General features: G+C 35.5%; 1 protein-coding gene across 22 annotated transcripts in view; it reads right to left on the bottom strand.

Moving 5' to 3' along the window:
- Window positions 1–13,171, bottom strand: part of RALGAPA1 (Ral GTPase activating protein catalytic subunit alpha 1) — a 135,898-nt gene that overhangs the window by 80,720 nt on the left and 42,007 nt on the right. For 12 of the 22 annotated variants that reach the window (XR_003926575.2, XM_041128125.1, XM_030036617.2 and 9 more), the window contains 4 exons: window positions 12,442–12,582; window positions 4,598–6,166; window positions 2,557–2,681; window positions 147–363 (listed from right to left, as the gene is read on the bottom strand). Coding sequence is in view for 21 of the 22 variants with exons in the window: in XM_041128125.1 (XP_040984059.1) it covers window positions 147–363; window positions 2,557–2,681; window positions 4,598–6,166; window positions 12,442–12,582 (2,052 nt within the window). In the remaining variant the exon portion in view is untranslated. The remainder of the gene's footprint in view (window positions 1–146; window positions 364–2,556; window positions 2,682–4,597; window positions 6,167–12,441; window positions 12,583–13,171) is intronic. The other 10 variants (XM_041128149.1, XM_030036677.2, XM_030036661.2 and 7 more) reach the window with 3 other exon arrangements.

Here is a 13,171-nt window from a genome sequence, read left to right as displayed (position 1 = left end):
AAAAAAAAAAAAAAAAAAAAAAAAAAAAAAAAAAAAAAAAAAAAAAAAAAAAAAAAAAAAAAAAAAAAAAAAAAAAAAAAAAGAAAAAAGGGAAATGTACAATCAATCAATCAAAAATGCTATTACTTTTGGAAAAATATACTTGCTTTCAAATTTGCGGCCATCATACTGGAAGGCACTGAAAGAGTCTGAATGGCTATCTGAACTGATGAGGTCACTGCTGCCTGCGCTGGCAGGTGAGGTCCATTCGGAAGGCACGCCTGGGTCATCTATAGGACGCATTTGGTTCTGTTTGTTCAGTATATCAGGAAGGTCTTTAGGAACTTCCAGGCTGCCAGGACTGCTTCCTCTTCTTGTCACATTCTAAACATTGAAGAGACATAAATCATCTTACAAACCTGGTGGCTTATGTACATAAAATGGAAAAAGCAATCCCACATTTGCAAAGATCAGAATGTAACAAATAGTTCACAAGTACCTAAACCAGAAATTGTCATCACACTACATACATAGCCAAGGCTTTCCAAAACCCCAGACAGGCAGCAGTAAGTGAAGAACCCATGCAGTCACAGAATTTCATAAATACAAATTTTATTTGCACAATGAATTTTTGGGCACATACCTTAAAAGGCTAGGAATCAGACTAGCATGTGCCACAAATGTATTAGGTAAGACTTGAGAGAGAAAGACAGTAAAAAAAGTACATTATCTCCAGATTATGTCTAAATTACTAAAGAAAACTCATTAACCTTGGTTCCAGACACAAGCAGAAAAAAATGTCAAGGAATTTTGTGTTTTCTGGCCTATAGGCTACCATGCTACAAGCAAAAATTTTATGTACACAAGCAAATGAACTTACTAATTCTTGCATTAATTTTCTTACGATTAAGTGAAAACCTTGGTATTGACTTGGACACCAAAGACAGTATATAGCAGAAATAAGGCATATAGATTTGCCTATGTAAGTAAGGTGGTGTTCTATTTGGAGTCTTTCTTTAAGCCATTTTTTTTCACAGATAGGACTGTTTTCTTGAGAGGGAAGACAGATAAAAGTATAAAAGCCATTTTATGAAACAGCTCGAAATCTTTATGCATTATGAGACTGAACATGACTTCCCTTTACACTAAGCCCAGTCACTTCTCTATTCTTTTACTACCCTACTACTGATTATTTACGCAGACTGACAAGCTTTTCATGATACAAGGTTTTAGCATACAATAGATATAACAACCTAGAACTAAACTTAAGTTGGTACTCTGTTTTAAGAAAGCATATCTATTTTTGTGTGCTAGATTCCAAAATCAGAGGCAGTTTCAAAATATTTATTCAAACTTATCTTGGCTATTTTTTGCTACCTAAGAAAAGTATCAATTCTCTTGTCTGAACTATTAATAATCAATATTCTTGCCCATCTATGTATTCCCTCTCTTCTCGTCTTCTGTGGCCAACTGTGATGATTTCTATTTTATTAATTTGCACACTAAGTTAACTTTTTTTTTATAGACTTCAAGTTAGCATTTTTGTCTGGTAACTCAAGACTTACTAACAAGAACACTTTGCACCAACAAGTTTCATAAACATGAGTTCAATACAAAAGAGAAAAAAAGCATACATTTGGACAAACTCTATAGGTCCTCTCTTGCCATTTATAAAAGATTATGATAAATGAACAAAATTTTTCTAATCACTTCAAAGAATCTTCTTGTGCCCCTTATTAGCAACAACTAAATCACTTGTTGACAACCTTCTACAGGAGCATGTCTTAAAATTATCTTCTTAAAAAAAAAAAAAATCTTAAAAAATTCTAAGCAGAAAAAAGAACAGTTTTGAAACGCTACGTTTAAATTGTTAGCCATTCTGTTCTTCATTTGCAACTTCTTTTTTTTATATTTCCCCTTATCTCTTCAAATCAGTTGTCTCATTCTGTGAGCATTCAACAGTAACCAGAAATTCTTCACTTAAAATTGATTAAAATGTCTCATTATGACATTTCAAACAACATGACACTTCTGGAAAAGTGTAGGAAGAAAGCACATGAAAAGTTGGTTCAATTAGCAGAGAACTATTTACAAGAAATTATTCAATGCTTCTAAGTGAAATAAAAAAATTAAGGAAAAACATACACTAGTGTAGTTTCGTAGCCTGTTGGCACTGACTATACCTGTAGAGAATAGTACCATACTACAGCACAGCACCTAACTACATATCACACTGAGGACTGCAAATTTACATATAAACTCTTATCCTGAAAGTGTCTGTGTACAAAGATCTTTACAGCTGAAATTAAGGCCATTTGATGCAACGAGACTGTACATCTGACAGTAACTTCTGCATTGCTTCCGCAATGAAGACTTAATAGATATGAAAACACAAATGCCATAAAATGGCATGAATCTATGTCAAAGGCAAGAAATAATTGATATTCTTAATTCTTCCCGATTCAGGAAATCCAGAGAAATAAATACATTTTAGTGAACTGATTTTGTAATGTCATTGACAAGTTCATGCAGATGTGCAGACTTACATATTGAAATGTAGGAAGTTTAAAGGCTTACCAGTGCACTACCACTGCGGAGTCTCTCAGCTATAAATTCATCCATGAGGTCAGGAACATTTGTATTGCTACTGCCAATATCACTATCAATAGGGTGCAGTTTTTGACTCATGTCCTCTCTATTAGCTAAAAGCAAATGAACAACTGTATATAGTAAAGAACACATCAAGACGTTCTCAAAACAAAAGGTAACAAATGAAAAAAACTGCTAACTAACAGAAATAAAAAAATCAAAATGGCCAAACATGCATTTTAAGAATTTCCCTCTTTTAAAGCAGATTCTACTTTAAGAATTAGTACGGCTTCTTCTTCCCACTAAGCAGGGGTTAGTTGATTTCCAGTACCACCTTTAAGAGCAAGAAGCTTATAGGTAAGCACTACTCAAAGTTGTTAATGCTTGCTTTAAGGATACAGCATATATTCTTCCTCCATATCACAACAAGTAAGTAATAAATCCTAAAAATTTTGTATGATTCCTACAGGGTCCTTCTTCATTGCATTCCTAATGAAGAGCAATGTAGTGGAAAAAGTAAACTAGGCTGTAGTATGTACTAATAACAAATGTCAATGTGGCACTGTATACAGTTAGTATAAATAGTGCGAAGAAAATGTTACATAATAAAATTACATGCTAGTACATGGAATGAAAATTCAAACTCTGGATGGTCAATGGTTATGAACAATTAATTAAGTTCACTCATTTATCAGTGTTACATTTTTGATATAACTATACTGTTCATATTTAACTGTGGCTGTTACACCTGACTTCATGATTGTCACCTTTAAAGTCTTCAAGTTATTCCAGTTCATGTTTTCTCTGTAAGAATTTTTCTCTCAGTGTCATCTCTCATGAGACCACAGTGTAGTTTATTCTAATCACGAGGCTCTGTTAAATGCTACAGATTTCAAACAAAAGGTACTTCTAAAATTAGTGCTTTCTAGATATCTCTTTTTCAGAAGTCTAGATTCTGCAGAGCAGCAAATGGCTTTTTTGAGACCCATGACAGTCACGCTCTCGTGGTGCTATGCTTACAAAGACTGCCCTCAGGTGGCATTAACATCTCGATGCAGGATGCATTACAGAATCCTCTGTTAATCATGCCAGCATAACAATGGGAAAAAAGAAAACCTACATTACTGCTGAAAGTTAATTTATTGTTCATTTAAGGTTACGTGAACTAAGACAATGATATTAGAGTGATAGCCTTCTTTTTTGATCAGTCCATAGAGGTCTCATAGTTAGCAGGAGAAAGACTATCATGAGACCTTCATGAACATCCATGATTCCAAGAAAAAAGAAAGCCGTGAAAGATGTTGCAAAGATGTAACTGCATCCATTTTGATGAATGAATACAGAAAGGCCTACAGCATGTTTTGAAAAAGACTCAAACAAAACCTTATGATTAGACTCAGAGAACTGTCATAATGAAATCATTCCAGTAATAGATTTCTGTTCCGGACCATTTTTTAAAAGTTATCTAAACTGACCTCCAAATGTAAATTTGAGGGGCTTTTTTGTTTTGGAGGAGGAAAAGGAGGAAGAGGAGGAGGAGGAGGAAGAAGAAAACACACTAAATGAACCAGAAATACATTTAGTTTAACCTAGCTGGTCGAGAGCCAGGCGATTCTGACAAACAAGCTACACTCAGAGTGGAATAGCACATTCTGATAAAATATACATATGCCAATCATTCAGTAGGCTGAACTTTAAGGCTCTGCATGGTGGATGAAAATTCAAAACTCTCAAGGCTTAATCCTTTATTAGGTCATTTACTGTCTCTTCCTCTTCCCTAACCTGATGGTCTTCAGCAGCAAAGAGGTTCAACTAAATATCTTGAAAAGGGAAATTAGTAATTTAAAGTATGTAAAAGTAACTTATGCTGGGAGAAAAATCAGCTGGCTGTAGGCGCATGCATAACCAAACAGGGAAAGCAGTGATCATCCCAAAGCCTTTTGATTGCTATCAGAGCTTGCTTCAGTTGCATTAAGCCAAACTGGTGCTGCCTTTCTCCTTTTGCGCTCTGCACACTGTTAGTGCTCACCTGCAGCTTTCCTTCCAAAATAGCCCATTACATGACTGTACAGATCCCTCAGTGGAGCCTCTGCTGGCATTCTGTTCTGCCTCTGTGGGGAAACATTTGCCTTCGGCTTCGAAAGAGCATGTACAACAGTTTTATAAACACCACCCAGGGAGCCCTGCTGTTGTGCTGACTCCTGACCTGATGCTCTAAAGGCACTACGATTATGGAACTGATTAACTGCAATACCTTCTTTTTGCAACATGGCTGCTTGAGTTTCTGTAGATTCCTTAATTTGCTTGCTGCCAGCTGAAGCAGCATTGATCGCATCTAGAGGCCTATATATTCCAGGTCTAACCAGCTCTGTGACAGATGATGAGCTGGTGCTTGCACTGGTACTGCTGTTGCTGCTACTACTACTGCTACTACTGAAGCCACCAAGTTTACGAAGTCTTGCTTTCCAAGCGGCCTCTTTGCTCTCAAGAGGGTTGTAAAATTGAACCGATTCTGTAGATGGCCTAAAAGTAACATGAACACTATTTCTTTTTTTAGTCGTTATTTTCATGATTTTGGCCCTATGAGTTACAGTTTCAGATATACTCCTTTTAGTTGGTGACAGTTTGCTTGTGCCTGTGATGCGAGGCATTTGAGGGTTAACTTGTGCTTTAGGAAGAATTTTCTTTGCATGCATAACACGTGAGTTGGTTACTTTTTCATTTAACTGGGCACTTTTATGCTTTTCAGCTACCGCTGCTTCCACAACTACATCTACATCAGCTTCAGTGGCTGCTTGCCTGTACAGGTATCTCTTCCCTTCTTTGCTGCTAGGACTACTTGAGCCATGATCAAACACGCTTTCATATTGTTGATCAATATTTAACTGCCTGGCTTTATCGAGTGCTTGATTTCTTGTAAAAATGTCTACTTGAGTAGGTGCAATATTACTTATAAAGCCACTTTGGTTTTGTTCTAGGTGCAGCTCTGTGTTACTGGCTCTTTCTGTAACAATGATGCTATTCGTGCATTGACCAGTCTGATCTCTATTTTCTAATCCATCCAGTGGTAATCTATCATTCCTATTTACTGATGTATCAACTTCGTGAGCAGAAGCCTCACATTTATCTATCTCAAAGTTACCGCAAAGTTCTTCTTTTTCTTTAAGATATTCTCTCAGAGAGGAAAGGAGATCATCTTCACCTTCAAGGTCAACATATTGGCTTTGTTCAAAGGCTGTGTTTGCAAATTCTACCGGCCCTATTAAATGACAAAGATGGTCATAAATACTATCCCCAACTTCCAAGGAGGACTCTCTGCTATTTGTATCAGTGATATGGCTTTCAGTGGATTTATGCATTGAAGAGGTCTCAGTGGAACTCTGTAAGCTTGGAGCATGATGGGATGAACTGTCAATGACAGGAACTGCACCTTTGGCTCGTTCAACTGCGAATGGTTCCAGGATGTCAGAGGTGCTGCTGCTTCGTGGCAGTGGCTGTTCCTCATTTAATGCACCAAAAACTTCACTTGGAGCATCCTCACTCTGTGAAAAATGTCTGACTCGAGGTGGACGTGGAAGAATTTGAGCATCATCAATGTCTGTAGGAAAAAAGTATATGTAACATGCACTAAAATTTACATACAGAGACAATATTTATTTATCACTACATCCTAATTATGTGACTTAAAAGCCAGGAAAGTCCAGAGCCTTGTTTTCTTAAGTACAACAAAAATACTTTTTCCAGTACTAGAGTGTTAAAAACACACGCACATAATATCCAGTACAGAATGTAATATAAATGAGTTAGACCATCAGAACACAGTTTTAAATGTTAACATGCATGAGAACAAACAGTGAGACCATGGAACGTTTGGAAATACAGTTAAAGCTAGGGCTGTGCCAATAAGTTCAATAATTCAACCAATATTATTCCAGCTACCTTGTTCAGGAAATGGTTACCTGGAATACAAATTAGCTTAACAGTAGTACCCTTCAAGGAATTTACATCTTCAGAAAAATGCACAACTCCAAAGAGAACCAGTAAGCTTTCTGGAAAATTAGAATTGTCTACTGAAGTGGCAAACTATTGCTTTTTCATAACATGTATGAATATACATAAATTACTGAAATATCAGAAAGAATACTATCATGCAATATGATTATTATGGCATATGTAACACAGTGTATACCTAAAGACTAAAGCTTTTAAATGAAAGGGAAGAGCTGGCCCTATACAGAAAAGATGACTATACATAATGGATAAAGGTATACCCTTTTTCCCTAAAAGGATGTTTTGTCTCTCGTCTTCAAAATGTGAAACTAAATACTTAATGGAGGCTTACCTCCCCCTCTTCTTCCAGTTTTACTCAAGCAAATGTGACATTTATGAGAATTACCAAATTAAGGACTCTGCTACTGAAAAACATCCTGCAACCTCAAAACAGTTAACATTAGAGTAAAACCACTTTTGTTTATGAAAAGACCAGAACATTTGTTGTGACCATTTAAATTAGTGATTCCTTGTCTCTCTAAAGACTGCTAATATGTTAGCATCAGTACAAATCTTAGTTAACTGTAATGAAAGCTGCAGTTCCAACATGAATCACCTAGGAATTGTACAGAAGTATCTTCAACTCACTTCACATCATCCACCACAATAAAGAAGCCTCACACTCCTCTTCAGATTTCCTGATATGTTTGTTATACGAACACTACATACTATCAAATCACCAGTGTAGGCAAGACTAAGTGTCTCTTACAGACAATTCAACTAATCGCAAGAATTCATGCTATCCCTTGCAGTCTTTTTATGGTATAGGCACTTGAACAGTAAGATAGTAACAGACTTCTCAATTTTCTGTTGGTTTCTTTTTGATAGAAACCTTTATTCCCCAGATTTATTTTTTACTACCTACCACTTAAAAAGTTGTAGATATGTTTTTAAAGTCAGGAATAACAATAAAGAGCTTAAATGAACACCAAGAGTTATTTGCCACAATAAACAGACTTACCTTGTTGTTCTATCTGGAGGGTTTATCTTCAGAACTGTAATGGTGAATTTACTGAAAATCAGCACAAAATTTAAACCCCTTTCCCTCCCCTAAATCTGATGTGTTACTGCCAAAATAAAGAAATTATGTTGAATTCATTTAAAAATATTTCATATTATTACTTCATGGATCTCTATACCTATTTCAGTAATATTTAATAATGATAATCTGAAGTCACCTTAAAAACCTGTTTTAAAATGCTCACTTTTCTGAGAATGTTAGAGCTGGAGCCGAATTTTCTCATATTTTCCTTCTGAGCAAAGCATATAGACTGGAGGCAAGAGATACATCTGTACTTAGCTAAAAGTATGTGTTGGAAAATGATGAAAAGTGGTATTTCCATGCTCAATTTTTCAGAGAAATTAAAATTTGAAAGCTAAAGTTTGGCCTGATACAAAGTTTACTAACTGTAAAGAAGCTATTAGACAGGAAATAGAGGTGTCTGTATTGGAAAAAGAGAGTAGACAACCAAGCTATTTCAAAAAATAAACATGAACTGAAAATCATCATGTAAGGCACAATTTATTACCCCTTTCCTCTCTCTTCAGCTTTGATAAGCAACAAATTTCTCATCATTGTTCTTGTTCAGCTTATTACTAACTACATGAATTAACACCATCTGAAATGAATGGTGTCTCTCTCTAGCTGGAGCTGTTATTTCAAACTCTCTATTGACTTAGGCAGAGATTAACACAGGCTATGCTTACATAGCCTCAAAGCTGTTTCTTACAGCTGCAAAGAAAGGACCATAGGATTCAGTCAAAAATATGTATGATAGTGTTATGTATGAGGTTAATGTATGTAACTATGATACACCGATCTCATCTTGAGCCCTCAATATGCATCTTTCATACCTTTTACAAACTCAAGCTTACCTAAAGCAGCAGCCTAAGGATTGCACACTGTGCATGCATGCAGTGATTGTGATTTTCTAGGATGTTAAAAATTACTGGATGGAGAACTCCAAATGCACGCCAAGCAGCTCCACAGATTGAAATAAATTCAGCTAGATTTATTTCAATGTTGATCCAGTATTAATTTTAGGTGCTCATGTATGCATGACTAGCACATACAAGTACACAAACATTTTCAAACAAACATGTAGTGCTTGTGCCAATAGAGATTTCTTTTTTGTAGAACAGAGGAAGAAATTAAGGAAATGACAAGTATACTGCTACTGAAATATCAGCACTAAAAATACAGACGTTTAAAAACCCAAAGAAACAGCTCCTCCACAACCAGGGCTCACCCTTGCACACAGGTATACAGTCAAATTGGGACAGCATCAACTCCTAAGGAGTTTTCATTCACTACATTGCAATTGTGCGCCAGAAGGCTGTGTATCTAACACACAGCACGTACTTAGAAGAAATGCTGGCCTGGTTCCTAATATGTTACAGCGAGGAAGAGATTGAAATTGGTAGCTCTAGCCAATCTCACCCAATCACAACTTTCCTTAAATCAACCTTACCTCTCCTTTTTCTGCTAAAATGCAGAAAGGTAGTTTTTCAGCATCAAGTGTGGAGATAGGTAAGCTAAAATACAAACTCATGGAGAGACACATTCTGGCAAGACAGAATGAGTGCAAGTAGAAGATTCCCATGTAATGTTGAGACAGGATTATATTTCATCATGGAAAGTTAGTTCAGAAAGTGGAGAAAAAAATAACATGTTTTGCTTCTCAGCTTTCATTTCAATTCTTTTATAAGAACACACTCATTGTTTGAGTTTCAGGTATTAAAGAATAATTACAGCCATACTGACATTACAATTATGATTTCTTTATATTTCATCTTAATGATTACTTACTGATTAGGAAGCAAGGTTGTAAAGGGCTAATATACATCTCCCTTTCATGTTAATACTTCCTTTGATTCTTTTAGTCCCAGTGGACAAGGAAAAGTCTCCCATCTGCAATTCATTAGTCTGCTGTTGTGGCCCATTGCTTCCAGGAATCTTGCCTAAATCTCACCGACACTTTTTTTCATGAGTGGTCTTGTACTTGAATATCCTCAACACTTCCAGGAATGAATGGTTATTTTGCTAGTTATCCTGTAAACGTACAAGACTGGATTTCCTATGATTCTAACAGGTTAAAAGAAAAGCTCTTTGAAATATTGCAGATTTGCAACAATTGCACTATACCAAATCACTTTCCTAAGTAAACATGTTAAAGCATAAATCTCCACTTCCACTTTCTGGATCCTATTTGAAAAGTTGCAAATATTCTGCACACAGAAATACAGCATAACTTAGAAACTACATGAAGGAATTACAGTCTCAAGAAAAGCATCCTCTATGATGCTAGATGACTAGATGTCAATATTGAGCTTTTGCAATAAATTTTGTTAACCTACTGACTGATCTTCAAGCAGAAACATTATGTCTCTATAAATAACTAATTATAGTGGGGTGTTCTGCCTTACTCTTGAAAATTTATATACCGTACTATACATAAGGTAAAGGTCTCGCATAAATGCTTTCTTTTGGACTACCTGTCAAGATTCCCCAGTGCTCAGTGAGTCAATCTTTCAATGAGGAGTTTCACAGCTAAAAAGGACCTGAATACTACTTCAGAAAACTTAAGATTAGGGCATCCTATTCATTTGAAATATCCTCTCCTTCAAGTTATGTTGGATCTGAAAGTCAGTTTGGAAAACAGGGACATTCATATAATTGTGAAATAAGAGGAAGGGCTGTCACAGCTGGCTAAACATCATTCATTACCTAAAGCATGCTTATGATAGAAACAATTTGATTACTTCCCAAATTACATGCTGTATATCTAGACACAGAAGGCTTTCAGAAACAAATATATTTTCTGTAAGAAGAAAAGGCAAGGAAAATGATAAAGCTCCGTATTTTAAAAAAAAGAAAGAAAGTGCAATTAAAAAAAAAAATCAGAAAATTAGAAGAGCAAAGTGCATCTGATCCAGTGGATAGTTTTTCCTTTACTCTGCTACTTCCCCATCAACACTCTAACAGCTTGCTTTCTTCACTAGAACTTTTTAGTCTTCTGTCAATATTCAAGATTCTTGGCCACATTGTGAAGCTGCTTCAACACCCATCTGTTTGAGAAGACACCAAAACCAGGAAGTGCCTAGGACTTTCTATGTTAGAAATGCAAAGGTCTGTAAAATTATTTCACTTTTAAGAACTACATTGGTTGTGCAGTTTTTCTATCAGATGAGTATCAGCAGAAAGGATAACAGCAAGAGAACCATCAGGTTTGGGACACATTAGAAGTAAGATGCAAGCCAGGACTTTTCAGAAACACGGATGATGAAATTGACTGCAAAAGCACTTTTGCCTTCTTTAAGACAGGATAATTAAGTATCAGTGACTATATGACAAAATAATACTTCAATATGAAAGCTCATTCCCTTCTGCAGGTGCTCTTAAGATCTTCATTAAGAATTGACTATTTTCAACAATGTTATGGCCAGGTAAGATATATTTCCTAATAGGTTGCTCATGTATCATTCCTATAAAAAACCCTATCTTCTAAGTTCTAATAATTTATATCTCAGAAGAGATATCCTTTGCACTCACACATTTAGTAATGTACTACATATAATTTGTATTTTATTATTCTTTATTTGTGGTGTGAAGATTTGCGTTCAAATACTTTATAATTTTTCACTGTGAAAGTCTGGTCTCTCTAGAGTGGGTTCCTTGAAGTTCCCTGATTCTCCATTTATGTCTTCAGATTGAATACTAAGGCACCAAGTTTCTGTTTCACAACAAGATGACTTAATTTTGGACACATAACAAAATACAAATACAAAATACAGTTCTTGATACTTCTTGAGTAACAAAGGCAGGCAGGAGAGACAGGAAAAAAAAAACCCCAACCCCCCAAAAAACGTATCTTCCTTAGAGAAATTTTGCCATTAAGTCCTTATATTTATACACAGTTTTGACTCTATATATAGTCCTCCCACTGTACTTTGTTTTTTTTTTTTTTCCCACTCAGTGAGACAAAGGCATAATATGATTGTCAGCCTTAACATGCCACTAATTTACACCTATGTAATAGGTGGAGCGCAGGAAAAAGAAAAAAACCATTATTCGTAAACTTTCATGCACGCATTTTTAAAATATGTGCTAATTCTAATCACTGAACCTATTTGTTCAAAGAAAATTATCCAAAGAAAGCTACTGTCAAACTTCTAGCCAACCACCCTGCTGGACCAAACATGATGTTGAGGAAAACTACAACTCTGTAAAAAATGGATCGTTTGGAAAAATCCACCAAAACACAGCACCTCAGAATTCCAAACTTTATAGATTTTTAAATGTTGTTATATATTAATGAAAAACAGGCATACTGTAAAACATATTATATGACACCATATACTTCAGACATTCTTCTTTCATGGGAACTAAAGTATAACTATCATTCATGACACTGAATTAAAACATTTATGTAGAAAGATGTAAATGGCAAATCAAAGTAAAATTAAGTTCTTCCTTTCCCTCCCTCACTCACCACAAATAAAAACTTAGATTAATTGTACTCTCTGGTATACAGATGCTATATTACTGTTTACCAATAAATTGAAAAAGCAAGAGATTTCTCCAATTTTCACTTTTATGATAGTAAACATTGGCACAGCACTAACTTCTAACAGTTCCAGAATGAATTGCAAAATAGCATGGTATTTTACATAGCTCAAAATATTCATTCTTAATGTCTTCCCCTCTCCCCCCATCCCCCAAGTATTTTTACTTTGAAAAATTTAATGATTTAGCAGAATTTGAAAGCAGAAGGTTTAAAAAAGTGATAAAGGGGGTGCAGAAATTAGCAGAGGTGGCACTACCTGAAAGCTCATCAGAAAGGGGAGTGAGAACAATATCAGGCAAGAAGGGTTTGGAAGTATGGATCAGAACAGGAGCACTTTTAGCACTGCGTATATAGGCCGATGGCAGAGCACATTCACCAATGGATCGGCTTCTCATGGCTTTAAAAAGGAAAAGAAAGAAGTGGGGAAGGAAAAAAGAAGAGTGACTATAATGAAAGGCTTGTGTCACAGAAAAAGCAGCAACAGAGAAAACAAAGATAAAAAGGAAGAAAATTCAAAAATTAAAACATTTCAGCACGGCAGATATTGGCAGAGCTGTAAGAAAGAAAAAAATCAGTGGACACATAAGACATTTTGAGTTTTTAACTTTTATGTAAAGCAGCAACAATGCCTTTATTATGACGATTACAGAGATTTTGCATTCAAATTCAAGAAACTAATCAACACTTTTTTCCCATTGCATCAGGGGTTGAAAAATCAAAGTCACTCCGCAAGCACTCAAAACTTGAAATTTTTTAACAGAAAAAGCAACTTACACTACATTTGCATTTTTCTAGTTTCCTTTGGTTTACTCCTGAAAAACCATCTCTGAATTTTACATATACCCATACTCTTGAATTTATGATTCTCCAAAAGAGATTCAAAAGCATAAGGAGAAAATGACCAGTTCTTTGTGGAGAAATTTGCAATACAACTTGTTATAGTTCCAAATTAAAAATGAAGTGACTGAAGTGAAATGGTTTGACAA

The sequence above is a fragment of the Aquila chrysaetos genome, chromosome 2 (assembly GCF_900496995.4).
Source record: "Aquila chrysaetos chrysaetos chromosome 2, bAquChr1.4, whole genome shotgun sequence".
NCBI classification, from domain to species: domain Eukaryota; kingdom Metazoa; phylum Chordata; class Aves; order Accipitriformes; family Accipitridae; genus Aquila; species Aquila chrysaetos.
This window is presented reverse-complemented; position numbering and strand designations above follow the sequence as displayed.